Genomic DNA, 14,097 nt, shown 5'->3' with positions numbered 1-14,097 from the left:
CATTATGATATTACTTATACAATCTTGCTTAATTTATATGTTAACTAAAGAATCAGCTGCAAGATGACTCTGAGAAAAACTATTTTCATGTGCTGGTTGACAGATACAATGAAACATCACTAGGTCACCAAATAACAAAAAACATTTATTTTCATAAAAGTAACTATATGATGTCACATGGATTATATATTTGGCTTGTTTCACCCTTCACACAAGTACTCATTGCCAATTACTTCATGAATGACTGTTTTAGTATAGTTATGTTCATTCATGAAATTAAGTGTGCATACAGTCTTCATACCTGTGATTTGTATACCAGCAGTAAACATAAAATTGTCAAAAACAACAAGACAGATGGTGTTTCTGGTTCATCTGTTTCAAGACCTCCAAAAGGTGTATACAAATTTTTAAATCCTGTCCTTCTAAAGAACATGTTAATGGAGGTATTGGATGAGTTCAAAAATTTCTATATTTCTTACAAAACAAACTCAAAAATACCTTTTTAATACATTAGAAGACATTTTGAAATGAAATTTTGAATATTCGATGATTTAATGTAACTATTAAACAGATAATTAAATTATCACTACTTTAAACTAGGGCATTTAGAGATAAAGAAAACTTATAGAAAATAATGTACATTCAGGTAACACATTAAGATCCTTCAAAATCACTACCATAGTTAGGTTCACCCATAAAAGAAGGATTTCATCAATTCCATAAGAAACATTCAAGATGTATACTTTTTCCAGTTTGAAAGTTTGGACAAAGATCAAAACAGTTTTTGGAAGTTAATCCAACAGTTTGTTCTTGAAACTAAGGAAGAGAACGCTTTTAGTTTTGCCAGATATTATTAAAAACACACTACAATTGATTTCAGACCACACAAAATATTCTATTTTAGTAGTTCACTGTTTTCTTACTTCAGCAGCCAGTCCTGGTATTTGGGGTGATCCATAACATCTGGTGGTGTGAAGTGGACAACTAACATTGCAAGATTTTCATTAGATGATGCTGTCACTTGATGAGCTTGAAATTCTTTATTATTTACCAATGAATCTACAAAGTGTTCAGATGGACATTCTACCACTACAGAAAGACAACAGTAAAAATTAATATGTTGGCAGAGAATATAACTAACAAGTACAACATGAGAGATATACATATACATTTAACTTCTTTTATTACTAACTACAAATTTCAGTAATAAAAGCATATATTATACATGCAAATGAATTTCAGTAAACTGTTAATTTATTTCAGTTCATGAATCTTTATTTTTAATTTTGCATACAAGGTTAACTGTAATAATGAAATGTATTCTAATAAAATTGAAAAAAATCATTATAGAGCTAAAAAGAGATTTATAAGCAATTGAAATAACTTTTACAATTCTCAACTAATATCTTCTTGAAAATTAGCCTGACCATGAAAATTATCCATTTTCAAGTAATGAATTAAAATTATGTGAAGAAAAGAATACACAAAACAGTGGCACATACCAATAAAAACTGGTCCAGCTTCTTCAGGTGTAACCACATCTGTAGACTTTACCTATGAAACATTGTACAACTTACTACAGCAGTATATAAATTATTCCTAGCTATGCTATGCTAATTGAATATAAAGAAATTTGGTATAAATACACTGACTAGCCATATTATTGAAAATATGGACAAATATCAAGTTGGACTATCTTTTCCCACAATTACATCCAGGATTCAGTATGTAACAGACTCTGTAAAAACCCACAAAACACCTTGTCCCATTGTAACCTACTGGTTGAGATCATGGTATGCAAATGATACATATGGTGTGAATTTCATGATGTACTAACCATACTAAAGCTTATACTAAATATGCTTAATAAGATTATGAGATTTTGCTGATCAAGAAAGATGAGTAAAGTCACTACTAAACCTTTGACACCAAATGTGTGCAATAAAAGTGAGGTATATTGTTGAATTTTGTCTGTAGCCTTTGTAAGGGTGGAAATACAGCATTAAAAGGTGATGCTTTCAACATAACATATTGTTCTATATCTTTCATATTGCAAAGGAAGAGACCAATGAAAATTTGCAATGTTAAAAAACTGATTAACTGAGACACAATATAACACCTGTTACAGCTTAATGACTGTTCTGAAGGCTATTATTTTTCAAAGAAGCAGACTTATTACATATTGACTGTCAATAGTAAGACATTTCTTTCAGTAGCTGGTTAAAAATATAATCTTTGAGAACAATACTCCTACATAACAAGTGCCCATTATAACTTCTTTTAACTTTCTCCTTACAGGTTTGGTCAATTCAACCTAAAACATAACCCCAAGTCAACCTTTAGAGATTCTATACAATAACTTCTAGTATTTTCTCATGTACCTTCACAAAATTTTGCAATCTTTCAGTAAGTATTATGGATTACTTGTAGACAAAAAATCTAATATTGGATTTTCACTAAAATGTAACTGATCTCATAACCACACACACAGAAAAAAAAAAATAACCTAACTCACTTTTTTTAGAATGACTTCAACCTGTACACTGAGACTAGATTTGTTTATCCTAAATAGCTTTAAGCTCATAACAATATACAACTCTTCATACAAAATTTTGTTTTATTGCACTTTAAACTCTGCCTAACTAATATTCTCGCTATACGAATTATAAATCGATTAGAAAGCATGTAGTTCACATTACCTTATTGAGATGCATAATTTGCAGGCTACTTGGAAGTTGCTTGAGACCTCATGAAAGTGTTTTTATTATTATTCCTCATTATATTTAATCTAACCTATAAAGTTTGAAAGTTCTTACATATTAACTATTTCTATAATAATAAATAAAGAATACACATGAAAAGCAATAAATAAAGTGCTTACTTTGGTTTCTTTTTTTATTATTATTATTTGTTGACTATCAATGACACTTAACTTTTTTCTTTTTTTTTTTTTGTAAATATTGATGGCACCACTGCACTAATTTTTTTTTTTTATTCAAATAAATAATGCATCAGAGAACACAGAATAATAACATGCTAAAAACAGGGAATGTTCTACAAATATCAAAATTGTTCTGGCTCTATAACTATGCAACAAGAGCCATTAAAAAAAAAATCAGCAAAGTTTAGCTATGCATTTCCAGTTTGGACTGGAAACAAAATAAACAATGTAGCACAAAACAAAGTAATATAATACATCATTTGATTGATTAAAACTTTGGCTTTTTATTGATTATAAATAATATTGTATTAAAGACCAGACAGAACTACTGGCAACTGGGCACAGTAAGAGGGATCTGGTTTTCTTTTATAGCTCTGCACCCAATACGATTGTAGGCTATAAAAATTATGCTTTGTCCAAACAATTACAACATAATGAGTAATATAAAATTTCATACTTCTTGTAGAGGAGGTAAATAAATTAGAGAAAAAGGGTACCTACAGAGAAAATGTCATAATTCTCATACTTGGAGAAATTCAAGATTTGTTTTTAAATGCTGACTTATAAAACTAAGGACTCGCAACTTATATAATATTGAAACTTGCATTATTAAACATGTTTTATGCTAAATGTATTCATATACCTTGATAAGAAAGTAGTTTAATTAAATTTTGAATGCAACCCAATAAAAACTTTACATGTACAGGGCCTGAGAAATAATCTGACATATCACAGGAACTTTCATGTGTAACCAAATATTTAAATTTGTGTGCATATGCATTCCTAATAAAGTGAAATTTATTTATAAAATCTATAAAGGTTAATGAAAAAAGTACGTTCTACAGCAAGCACAAGCAATTATTTATAGTACTAAAAGAATATAACAAGACTAATTTTTAAATAAACTGAGTTATTTAATTAAATATAAAACATGATTTTCAAATTCAGTTAAATAATTGTTTCATACTTGAGACTTTTCTTGATATTCTTTTGTATTTTAGATACAAGAATTATTCACTGTATTTAGTTCTGCCTATATGATACAAGTCTAAACTGCTTTTACATAATTCATTTTACCTATATTTCACTATATTTAACTTCTCTTCCAATTGTGTCTTACAAGTACTCTTCCATAATATCACTTTTAAAAAAAACAACAAAAATCATGATCAGGTGTACTGATTACCCAACTTTATACAAAAATTCACACTTTCAAATCTTTAGAAATTTAATGATATATTAAAAGACAAACAAATCATTGTAGCTGTTCTCAGATGTGAAAAAATAAAATTTTGCATGAACCTCTAGGAATAGATAGTCTAACTTTGAATTTCACTGTAGCTGTAGAACTTCTATTCCAACATATTTACCAAGTTAAAAGCATTAGCTTGAAAAAATATAATAAAAAATAGATACCAACAAATTATATAAAATTTTAAATAATGTTAAATGATGTGTTAAAATTTTCTCAAAATACAAATAACTAAATACTTTTTCATAGAATTTGCTATTTCTGTTAAAATATTTTTGTGTAAAATTTTAGTTACAACAGGATCTATTCAAATGAGAATAAAAGTGAACTAAAAATGAAAAATAGCAAATCGATTTTTCTTCTTTTTTTTCTTTTCATTATTCCTTATCTAGCTTTCTCACAGAATAGTCACTTATCAAAAATTAGTAGCCTTTTTTGTAATTTACACTTTTTCATCATAAAGTACTAGATAAGACTTTTTACAATGTTATCAGTCATGTTAGGTTTTAAGTAAAACAACATATCATGAGAAATAATATTTTTCTTCCTTATTCTTATACTAAGTACTCCATTGTACTATAAATTACTGCTTTGAACTAGTTTAGCTATTCAAACAGTATAGAAACAAACTTACAACTTTCCCATTTGGTAGAGTAACATTGTTTCCTTTCTTCAGTTCACCAAGTAAAGGACCACTGCCACCAAAGAGGAATTTGTTTTGTTAACATATAAATATGTTTACTTATTAACAGCATGAAAATTCTACAATTCAAAAGCTCTTATATATGAGGAGCATAACACATACTTTAGCAGGGGGTTGGTTACAAAGATACAACATACCAGTTACACACACTAATACAAGCATATATAAAAACACACACACTACAATTGTAATAGCTCTATCAACTAAAAATTTTAAAAACACTGCACCTAAAAATAAATTATACAAGTTAGTTTAAATTTCTTGGCCTGTTGTCAACACTCAGAGTTAGCACTAATTCTTCCAAATCAACTTAGGTTGTTTTGACATGATTGTGCAAATAAAGAATAATGTTCAGTTTGTTAGAGAAAAAAATGTAAGAGTAAAAATCTGTTTATAGATTTTTTTTTTCTAACTACACAACACTTTTTGTATAAATTAGCTGTATTTCCAAACACATTACACTTCTTTTTGTGTGTTTTTCAGTTAGCATTAAATATTTAAACATTTCTATACAGGTCATGAAAATATGCTAAAAGCAAAATACAACAAAATATTTTGTTATTTATACCAGTTTGAATAATTATTTAAAGACAAACTCCATTATGCATTTAGTCTAAAACTTCTGTATAAAGTGTTTGTTGTTTGTGTAGCAAAGTATTTATTCCTCATAAAACAACTTTAATAATACTTTGTTTTGTTTTTTCTACTGTTTATAATAAATTACAGAAATAATATTGTATATATCCAAAAACATTTATATTTTAACAACACAGATAACTTCTAGCTTAATATATCTTATAATGTACACAATATAAAACCAAACTGAGTCGCTTAAAACTTTAAAATACTACTAAAGCTAATTATGTTGCATCTCCATCAACATTTTCATAAAATTCACTAATAAATACAACTTAGAAAGAAGAAAAAGTACAATACTTACGGTGGTACACCATGCTCAACACATTTTTCCAATATCAAAGTTCCTGCCTTATTATGAAGCTAATGAGGAAGAAACACAATTTTCAGAAATAATATGATGCATACAGTTTGCAAGAAACACTACCGTGATTTTGTAAATGTTTTGTTATAGAAATCTTAATTGTTATTTGTAATTAAGTACTCAAAGACTGGCTGATACTGTGGGTGACAATATTTCTTTTTCCCCCTTGTAATTCAAATAACACTAGCCAGGCCATAACATTATATAAAATGTGTATGTTATGGTAAGAGTCTAAACCTTGACCTTAACTTTTGAAAACATAAATAAATGGTTAAAGATCTTTCCCCACAAGGAAATTTGGAAATTCTACTAGTAACAACATGATTCTTCTCAAAAGTTAAATGTATCTATCCTATAACTAATAAAAAATTAATATATATTCTATATTTTAAGGCTATTTACGGACATGTGTGACACATTTAAGTGACAGGTTTGAGTAGGGATACTGCAATATTTCTCTGATCTTAATGAATTCTAACATGTAACATATTTTAATATCTCTATATTTACTTCATCTCATTTTTATTTATAACCACTTATTTTTCAGACTGTTATGATTAACAATTCAAGAATACTAGCAATCAATTATAATCTTAAATGATACAAGTAAAACACAAGTACAACATTTGAGTGAAGGAATACTCTTTAGAATGTAAAAAGCAAGCATTAAAACAATATATAAATACTCATATATTTCAATAACATCTTTGAGTTATTAACTTAGGAAATAACTTAGAAAAAAGGTGAAAAACTGGTTCTTAATTTTGTTTATTCCATTAGCAAACCTTATTTCATAAATTAACAAGAAATTTGAATTAAAATGTACTAATATTTTCATAAAAATTTTGTTATATACATGATACATTTTAACCCCAAACTTCAAAAAGTAAAATATACTTGTTCTTTGATGTAAGTTATGAAGTCTCATAAACGATTAAAAATAAATAAATAAAAAATTAATTGGTATTCAATTCTTTTTGTGATGTACAAGCTTAAAGCTAAATATATAACTATCTAAAAAGCAAGATAACATTGTTAAAATGATCATAAAAGACATGTTCAAGAGTCGGAAAAAAAAAAATTATTATAATAATATATATACATAAAAGGATTCAAATTAATAGATGTACCTTCACTTATTTTACAAAATTGTTTGTTTAAAATTAAACACAAAGCTACAAAGTGGGCTATATATGATTTACAAAATTAAGATAATTTGTAATAACCTTATAGTAATACAATTACCTTTAGAGAAATAGAATTTAAACAAATGCTGAAACTGTGGCAATATGCACTTTAACCCCTTTTGTGTAAGACAATTCTTGGGAATGAGATTAAAAGGTTTTTTTTAATTTTATTTCTTAGCAGCCTGTACTTAATTAATGGAAAATGTTCTTTTATTATCTGTTATATTTGTGTACAAAAAGATACATAATAATAACAAATGTCACATATCTTGATTATATGCTTTATTCTATTTCAATAAAAGAACAGTAAAGAATATTTTCCAGTGTTTATGACACAGTTTAAAATAAATCTGGCCAAAAACAATAAAAGCAACATTTCCACTGACACCAAGTAAGCATGGATTGTAATGTACAATAGCATGAAAATAAATTTGGATGAATGATTATAAATACAATAAGAAATGGGGTGTCAAGATTAATCCAGTCAAATGGTTTTTGAAATATGCAGAGCACCCAAGTTATCTCAAATCTCTGAAGGATGTACAAAAGAATGATAAACCTTTTTTTTCTCCTAGCTTCATTACTTTAAGCCATCTAAAAAAGCAGCTAACTAATCTTAACTGAAAATATAAGTTTGTAATATTCAAGATAATATATTATAAAAGATGAGCTTTGTATTGCTTCAATAAATAAAAGTCCAAACTCACCTTACAAATATAAGCTACAGAAATGTCTTCATTTTCTACAACAGCTTCTGTTTTCTGTCTCTTCTTAACTATACAAAATAGTTTTTGAAATTTCTGTCATACTAGTTTTACATTTATATAGAACAGAGCCTAGTGAGGTTTGTAATACAACTTCTAGTATGTCACTGACATATTACAGTACTAATGATAAGTTATCCATTATGGATTTATTTCATAATTAAAGTGAAAATAAAAGGTTTGTTTAAATCAAACAGTTTAATCTTTTAACATTAAATCTCAACAGTTCTAAAACACATCAAAAACATATTGAATCAAATCTTAATAATATACACAATGAAGAACAACAGTCAGTATCCACTAAAAATTCTTTATTTCATCAATATTTCATCTTAAAGTTTAACAAAGAGGTATACATCCTAATGACCAGAAACCCAGTTTTAACAGAATAAACACACATTGGTTAAATACAATCATCCTTCACCTTTAAAATAGAATAAAATGCCACAATCTTCTGGACGGAAAGTGCAATGAATCCCTTCACATTACAACCAAGAAGCCCTGAATTAACAGGGACACATATATTTATTATTCTAAATGATGAATTTTCACTGTGTATATGGATGTTCAAAAGTGCACCTTCTCTGTATATCTGCAATTATAGCTACATTTATTAGTTTCTATACATTATTAGATTTAGTTTTGCTTTTATATGAATATTTTCTCTACCATGTTTATATTTTTGCAATATATTTATTGTTTACCTTCTTAATGTAATCACATCAGACAATACATATGAGCTCATGGTTATTATCTTGAGTTACTCAACCACTTGTTCTTTTAAGGCTGGGGTACCTCTTGATAAAGCCATGATGAACTTGGTTACCTGAATTATACCTACATACCTACAGTCAGATTTTGAAAAAAGTAAACTTTTTTTATTCTAAACAAAGCTTAAATCTATACAAAAGAGTAAAATTGTAAAAAAAACAAAAAAAAACTTTAATTTTCCTTTCAAATGTAACTGAATAGTTCCACATAAAACTTACACCAGCTCATGATAATACACATTATCATATATAATTTTCAATAAAGAATGTAGTACAAACCTTGTTCTGGATTTAAAGAATCTAATGGTTCATGGTAATTATTTTGTTCATTAGATGGCCCATCTCGTAATGAAATTATATGGTCATTGTTATAACTGTTTTTCATATTTCTCCTCCTGGAGGATGCAGTAACTGAACTATAAATTGGAACATAGTGTACAGTCATGCAGTTATCAGTAAATGAACCATGTTTGTGGTTTCTACTCACTGCCAGAAAAGGAAAAAACATATCACATTGGATTACACAGTGTATGAACCCTCTCAGTTTTAATTATATTAGTACGAAATACAATAATATAATGCAATTTAGAAAGCTATGAAATATTACGTTTAATTCTCAGCAACTAAAAATATAATATATGTACACATGCCTGTGTACACACACATTATTATTCTATAGTTATTAAAAGTATTAATATAATTATTTTGGGGAAATAGTAGTCATAAAAATAAAATTTCCTTTATTACACTATCATTACTCTACTTTCATCATTTTTCACATAACTGTTTTTTAAGATTTAAGGACTATTAAAGAACTACTAACTTAGTCTTATCTAGAACTTTGTTTATAACAAAACATTTTCCAATAAGCAGAAGAGTGGGGATGCTAGCATGATTGCTGAACAATTAACATGTATAAAAATGTTTTAATAACTTTTTTGGTTGCTGAATGTTCATTATAACAATCAATAAAAATTTTTGAAAGTTATGATTTTATTAACTGTGAAAATAGATCACATCAATTTTGTTTTCTGAGGATTATTCAACTGATACAAGATTTATGGATCAATGCAGTGTACAAGAAAAGTAATTTAACTTCTGTTGTATTATGGTTAAAATGTGTTCCAAGTATTTGGTACTTTCAAATGTCCTGTAAACAACAGTTTCTATTGCAGTAAATAGTGTTTAGAATAGTTATATAAAATAAATCAATAAGCATACTTGCCTATTTGAAGATTTTTTGTCACCATAAAGCCCTTTGTCATTTCATAAATTTCTTCCTGAAAATAAACATTCACCACTTCATATCACAGCAGTAGATTTATAATTTAGAGTTTTTGTTTAAGAAAAAAATTATGGCTTCTATTTTTGTTTAATTTACTCAGCTTGCAAAGTAACTATTGGGTACCTAAATATACGTAAAAATCTCTAAATTGTTACAGTACCTATGAACTGAGCACTCTTGTTTATGAAAATTGGTACAAATTTGAAAAAAATGGTTTCCTACATAATTTGAGTTTTTAATACTTAAGGAAAAACCTATCCCTTATTATATTACAGCATGAGATATTAACCCTTTCATTATGGGTTGGATTGAATTCACCCACCTCATAACCACAAAAGTATTCATGAGGATAATTACACTATGATTTTTGATAATGTAAGCATATGTTTGTAAAATTATACAGGATATTGGTAAACAGTACAAGATTTTCGTACACAAAATATCAGGTTTTCATGGAAATTAAAAAAGTTAACTCTGCAATATGCAGAATAATTTTAAGATTAAAAATACTTTTATGCACAAGAAAATTTCCAAAGTGCACATGCAAAATCTTTATAAACATCCATATCATTAATTATCAAATGTTTTAAGAAAAATATATACTTTATGTTATTTTCACTATCAAATTGAAATTTCTGTACGTGTTTGATAGATTTGACTGATCTCAACCATTACAAGCATAAGGAAATAAATATGAATTATGCTTTTTTCTTCCTAGAATGACTACAAATTATAACTTTAAAACACAGTGTTTAATCTAAATAGCTTAAAATATCATAATATTATACATTTATATTTTATATATATATGTTTATTATATTGACCTTTCAGCCTTCACTGGCTAACTTGATAGAAGTTACAATAAAGTAACAGATGTGCACTCATGTTACCATATCCAAGAATATAAAACTGTGGTATTTAAAATGGCCTGTCGTGTCAGTATATTTTAGTTATAATACATTATACATGCAAATACATTATTACCATTTACAAACAAGTTCTTAAATGTATTTCTTAAAACACAGAACAGTAAATAATGCAAACAATTATCAGTTCTAATTAGAGCCTTTTCACTTGGTTGCTATGCCTAAAAACATTTTGCATGTGGAGAATGTGAAAGTCATAAATTACTATATCAATACAAAAGAATACTGCTGTTATTTATCAGGTATAGTAACTGCACTGTATAAGGGTAAAAAAAAAAGAGAAAAAGTGAAATTTCAAAACAAACTGAGGACTCAACTTTCTAGCATGAAGGTTTGTCTCCAAAGAAATAGACAATGCAGTTATATTTGTAAATGGTTGGAAAAAAACAAAATTTGTGAGAAATTAAGAGCTTTTGATTAGTTATTCATGTCATACATATTAAGTATATATAATGAACCATTCCCAAAAATTGTGAGTAGGGCCACTGTTTGATTCACTACATATCTTAGCATGTAAAAATAATAGGAGGGTTTTATTTTATATTCTATCTTTCAAATATGGTAATTTGAGTTCCTAATTCCTGCAAAACTATAGACACCGTATTTTTACGTAAAAAAGATCTCGTTTGTATCAGTGCTGCTTTCAACATACCACGTGACACAGACATTAATGGTTAGTTGTTTTTTTAATATTTACTTTTAAATTAAATTAAATAATGTACGATATGAAAATTTGAATAATATACAGTTTTATACCAAACTTAATGACAAATTAATAAAATAGTAGTTCAGTAAAAAAAGACGACATGACCTTTGGAAAATGATCCATCATGATAGGGTTAAAAAATCCCTACCTTCTATAAGCCATTATGGTTGATATTTTAATTCTCAAATGTTATTAACAACTATAATTGGCCTACAGTTATGCAATTGTTTAACTTTCCTTATCACAAAATAAAAGTGTTTGAAGTTATATATTTAACTTTTTCTTCTTTTTTGGTGATAGCTTTATATCCATCAGGTATATTTATCTATATTTACCAAGAAACACAATTCACAAACTGTAACATTAAAACTGCTGAAACTAGTAAATAATAAAAAAAGATTTGCTAAGGAAATTAAATGTTTCTGCATCTCTAATGGTATTCACATTACACAATATAACTTAATGTCTAGTACGTTTTTGGTTCCAGTTTGTTTTTGTTGTTTTTTTTACTTATTCTATGTACAAGTATTTAAACTGAATATTTATCTACTTGCTTATTTTGATACTTACAATATGCTCAATTTATCAAATTCAATTTGACTTGCTCAATTACTATATATTTTTTTTCAAAATAGTAAAGTTCAGCATTTAAATACAAAAAGTACTTTTGTATTAAGTATTTCTTAATAAAGAAATTTATCACTTGTTTCACTGAAAAATTGGGAGACTTACTTATTTAAAAAGTTTAATTTTGCTAAATGAGCTCTTCATTTTCACACTTAAGATATTTCTACTTAGAAACAACAAAAATATTTTATATGATAGTATTTTTCACACAAGCTGTACATAAAAAACATTATTTTAAAAAATGGCAATACCATTTTATTCTTCCTTAAATTATCAGTATTAGAGTAACATTACCACATCTTTTTATGTAGAATTTCACACATTGCATTTAGTTAGCAAAGAATGTGTTAAAAATAACATGCTTTCAAAACTAAAACAGTTATCAATATTTAAGTTTTTATAAACATTCAAAACTAATTATTTCTTCAAGACAAAAAACAAAAAATAATTTATATATCTATAAATCTTATGGTTAAAAAGCTAAATTAAATTTTCAGAATTGGTTTTGCATGTGAACAATTATCTACAAACAACATATCACAAATCAAAAAGTAACTGTATAAGTTAAATCAACTTGTAATACTTGTCTTGAGAACTTCTCTTTGAGAATAAATTTAAATACTAACTATATCTGGTGGGCCATGTAGAGTTATTTCAGGAACTCCTATGTCCTGTATTGTTAAAGACAAACCTACAAACAGGGAAAAATGCATTACACATACAAAAAAAACTACTGATTTCTATATCAGTAACTGATCTTTGAAAATTGAAATCTGTATACCAGTTTTGTACAAAAGTTACATAGTTCATTTTAAATTCCACTAATTAGTCACAAGCACAACATGAAACTATTATAATAGCACATAATCAATTCATATGCACTAACAATTCTTCCAACAACAAATTATTTCAAACAAGTGTGGTCAGTATACTGCTTAAAATGAGAGTTATGATTTAGAAAATAACACCTTTTCTTGTTTGTTTACAGATCTTCTGAATAATGACACTGCACATTTTTAAACATATGTAGAAGCTCTGAACTGAACTTATTCACTGTTAGATAGATTATGAGGGTGACAATTATAAGAAATTTATATCAACTAGTATGACGATTCAGTTTATGGCAATCAACTTTTGGAACATCAGGTTTACAGAAAGTCATGTTACTAAAATGATAAAAAGAACACGAAGGAAGATAAAACCTAATTGACTTAATAAAGACGTACATGAGAAATACCATCATTTTCAGAAGTTTAAATACACAGACAGAATAAAAGACTCAACTATTATTAGTAAGAGTATACTAGTACAAACCAGCCAGCCATATAATGGCATTTCTGCTAGTTAAATGTAATAGTTATTGGTACTAATGCATATACTCAAATTTTTGAAGTTGTGATCTGTATAATTTAGTAGTGTATAAAATGTGGGATGGATGAGGCAAATTGCTAGCACAGAAGTTACTTTAATTACTGGTTATTCCTATTTTTAAAAGGGAGCACTAAATACTTAAACTAGAAATTTCTGGTGGTGAATACACATTAGTTTTATTTATTGACACAATATTATTTCAATAAAGGGTTTTGTGAAATTTTATCTCATTTCATTAGACTTTTTGGAATATTTGTTCCACTACAGGAAAATCACCTTATTAACTCTCTTGATTCGAGGTCTGTCGAAACGACAACCTCATAACCATTTTGCACTTGTTTTTATTTCCATATTTAACTTTTAATACACTGTCTATCTTAGAAAATTTGGCAAACTTTTACTAAACATTACAAATATTTTTACACTGAAAAATCAGATTTTTTAATGAAGTATTTAACTAAAGATTTTGCTGAAAATATGTAATAATTCAATATACCAGTCTGAGTGTTAAATGATTTTCACATAAAAATACTTTTCTTCATCAACATTCTCAACTCTTATGTTT

The 14,097-nt window shown here is 27.1% G+C and overlaps 1 protein-coding gene across 1 annotated transcript in view; it reads right to left on the bottom strand.

Annotated features, from left to right (window-relative positions):
- The window catches only part of RNaseZ (ribonuclease Z), a 54,124-nt gene that overhangs the window by 27,293 nt on the left and 12,734 nt on the right, over positions 1-14,097 (bottom strand). Inside the window, exons 4-11 of the mRNA XM_076465896.1 lie at positions 12,788-12,852; positions 9,843-9,897; positions 8,897-9,154; positions 7,791-7,858; positions 5,837-5,895; positions 4,828-4,888; positions 1,503-1,554; positions 924-1,089 (exon numbers count right to left, since the gene is read on the bottom strand). Of these exons, the coding sequence (XP_076322011.1) occupies positions 924-1,089; positions 1,503-1,554; positions 4,828-4,888; positions 5,837-5,895; positions 7,791-7,858; positions 8,897-9,154; positions 9,843-9,897; positions 12,788-12,852 (784 nt within the window). The remainder of the gene's footprint in view (positions 1-923; positions 1,090-1,502; positions 1,555-4,827; positions 4,889-5,836; positions 5,896-7,790; positions 7,859-8,896; positions 9,155-9,842; positions 9,898-12,787; positions 12,853-14,097) is intronic.

The sequence above is a fragment of the Tachypleus tridentatus genome, chromosome 11 (genome assembly GCF_004210375.1).
Source record: "Tachypleus tridentatus isolate NWPU-2018 chromosome 11, ASM421037v1, whole genome shotgun sequence".
NCBI classification, from domain to species: Eukaryota; Metazoa; Arthropoda; class Merostomata; order Xiphosura; family Limulidae; genus Tachypleus; species Tachypleus tridentatus.
This window is presented reverse-complemented; position numbering and strand designations above follow the sequence as displayed.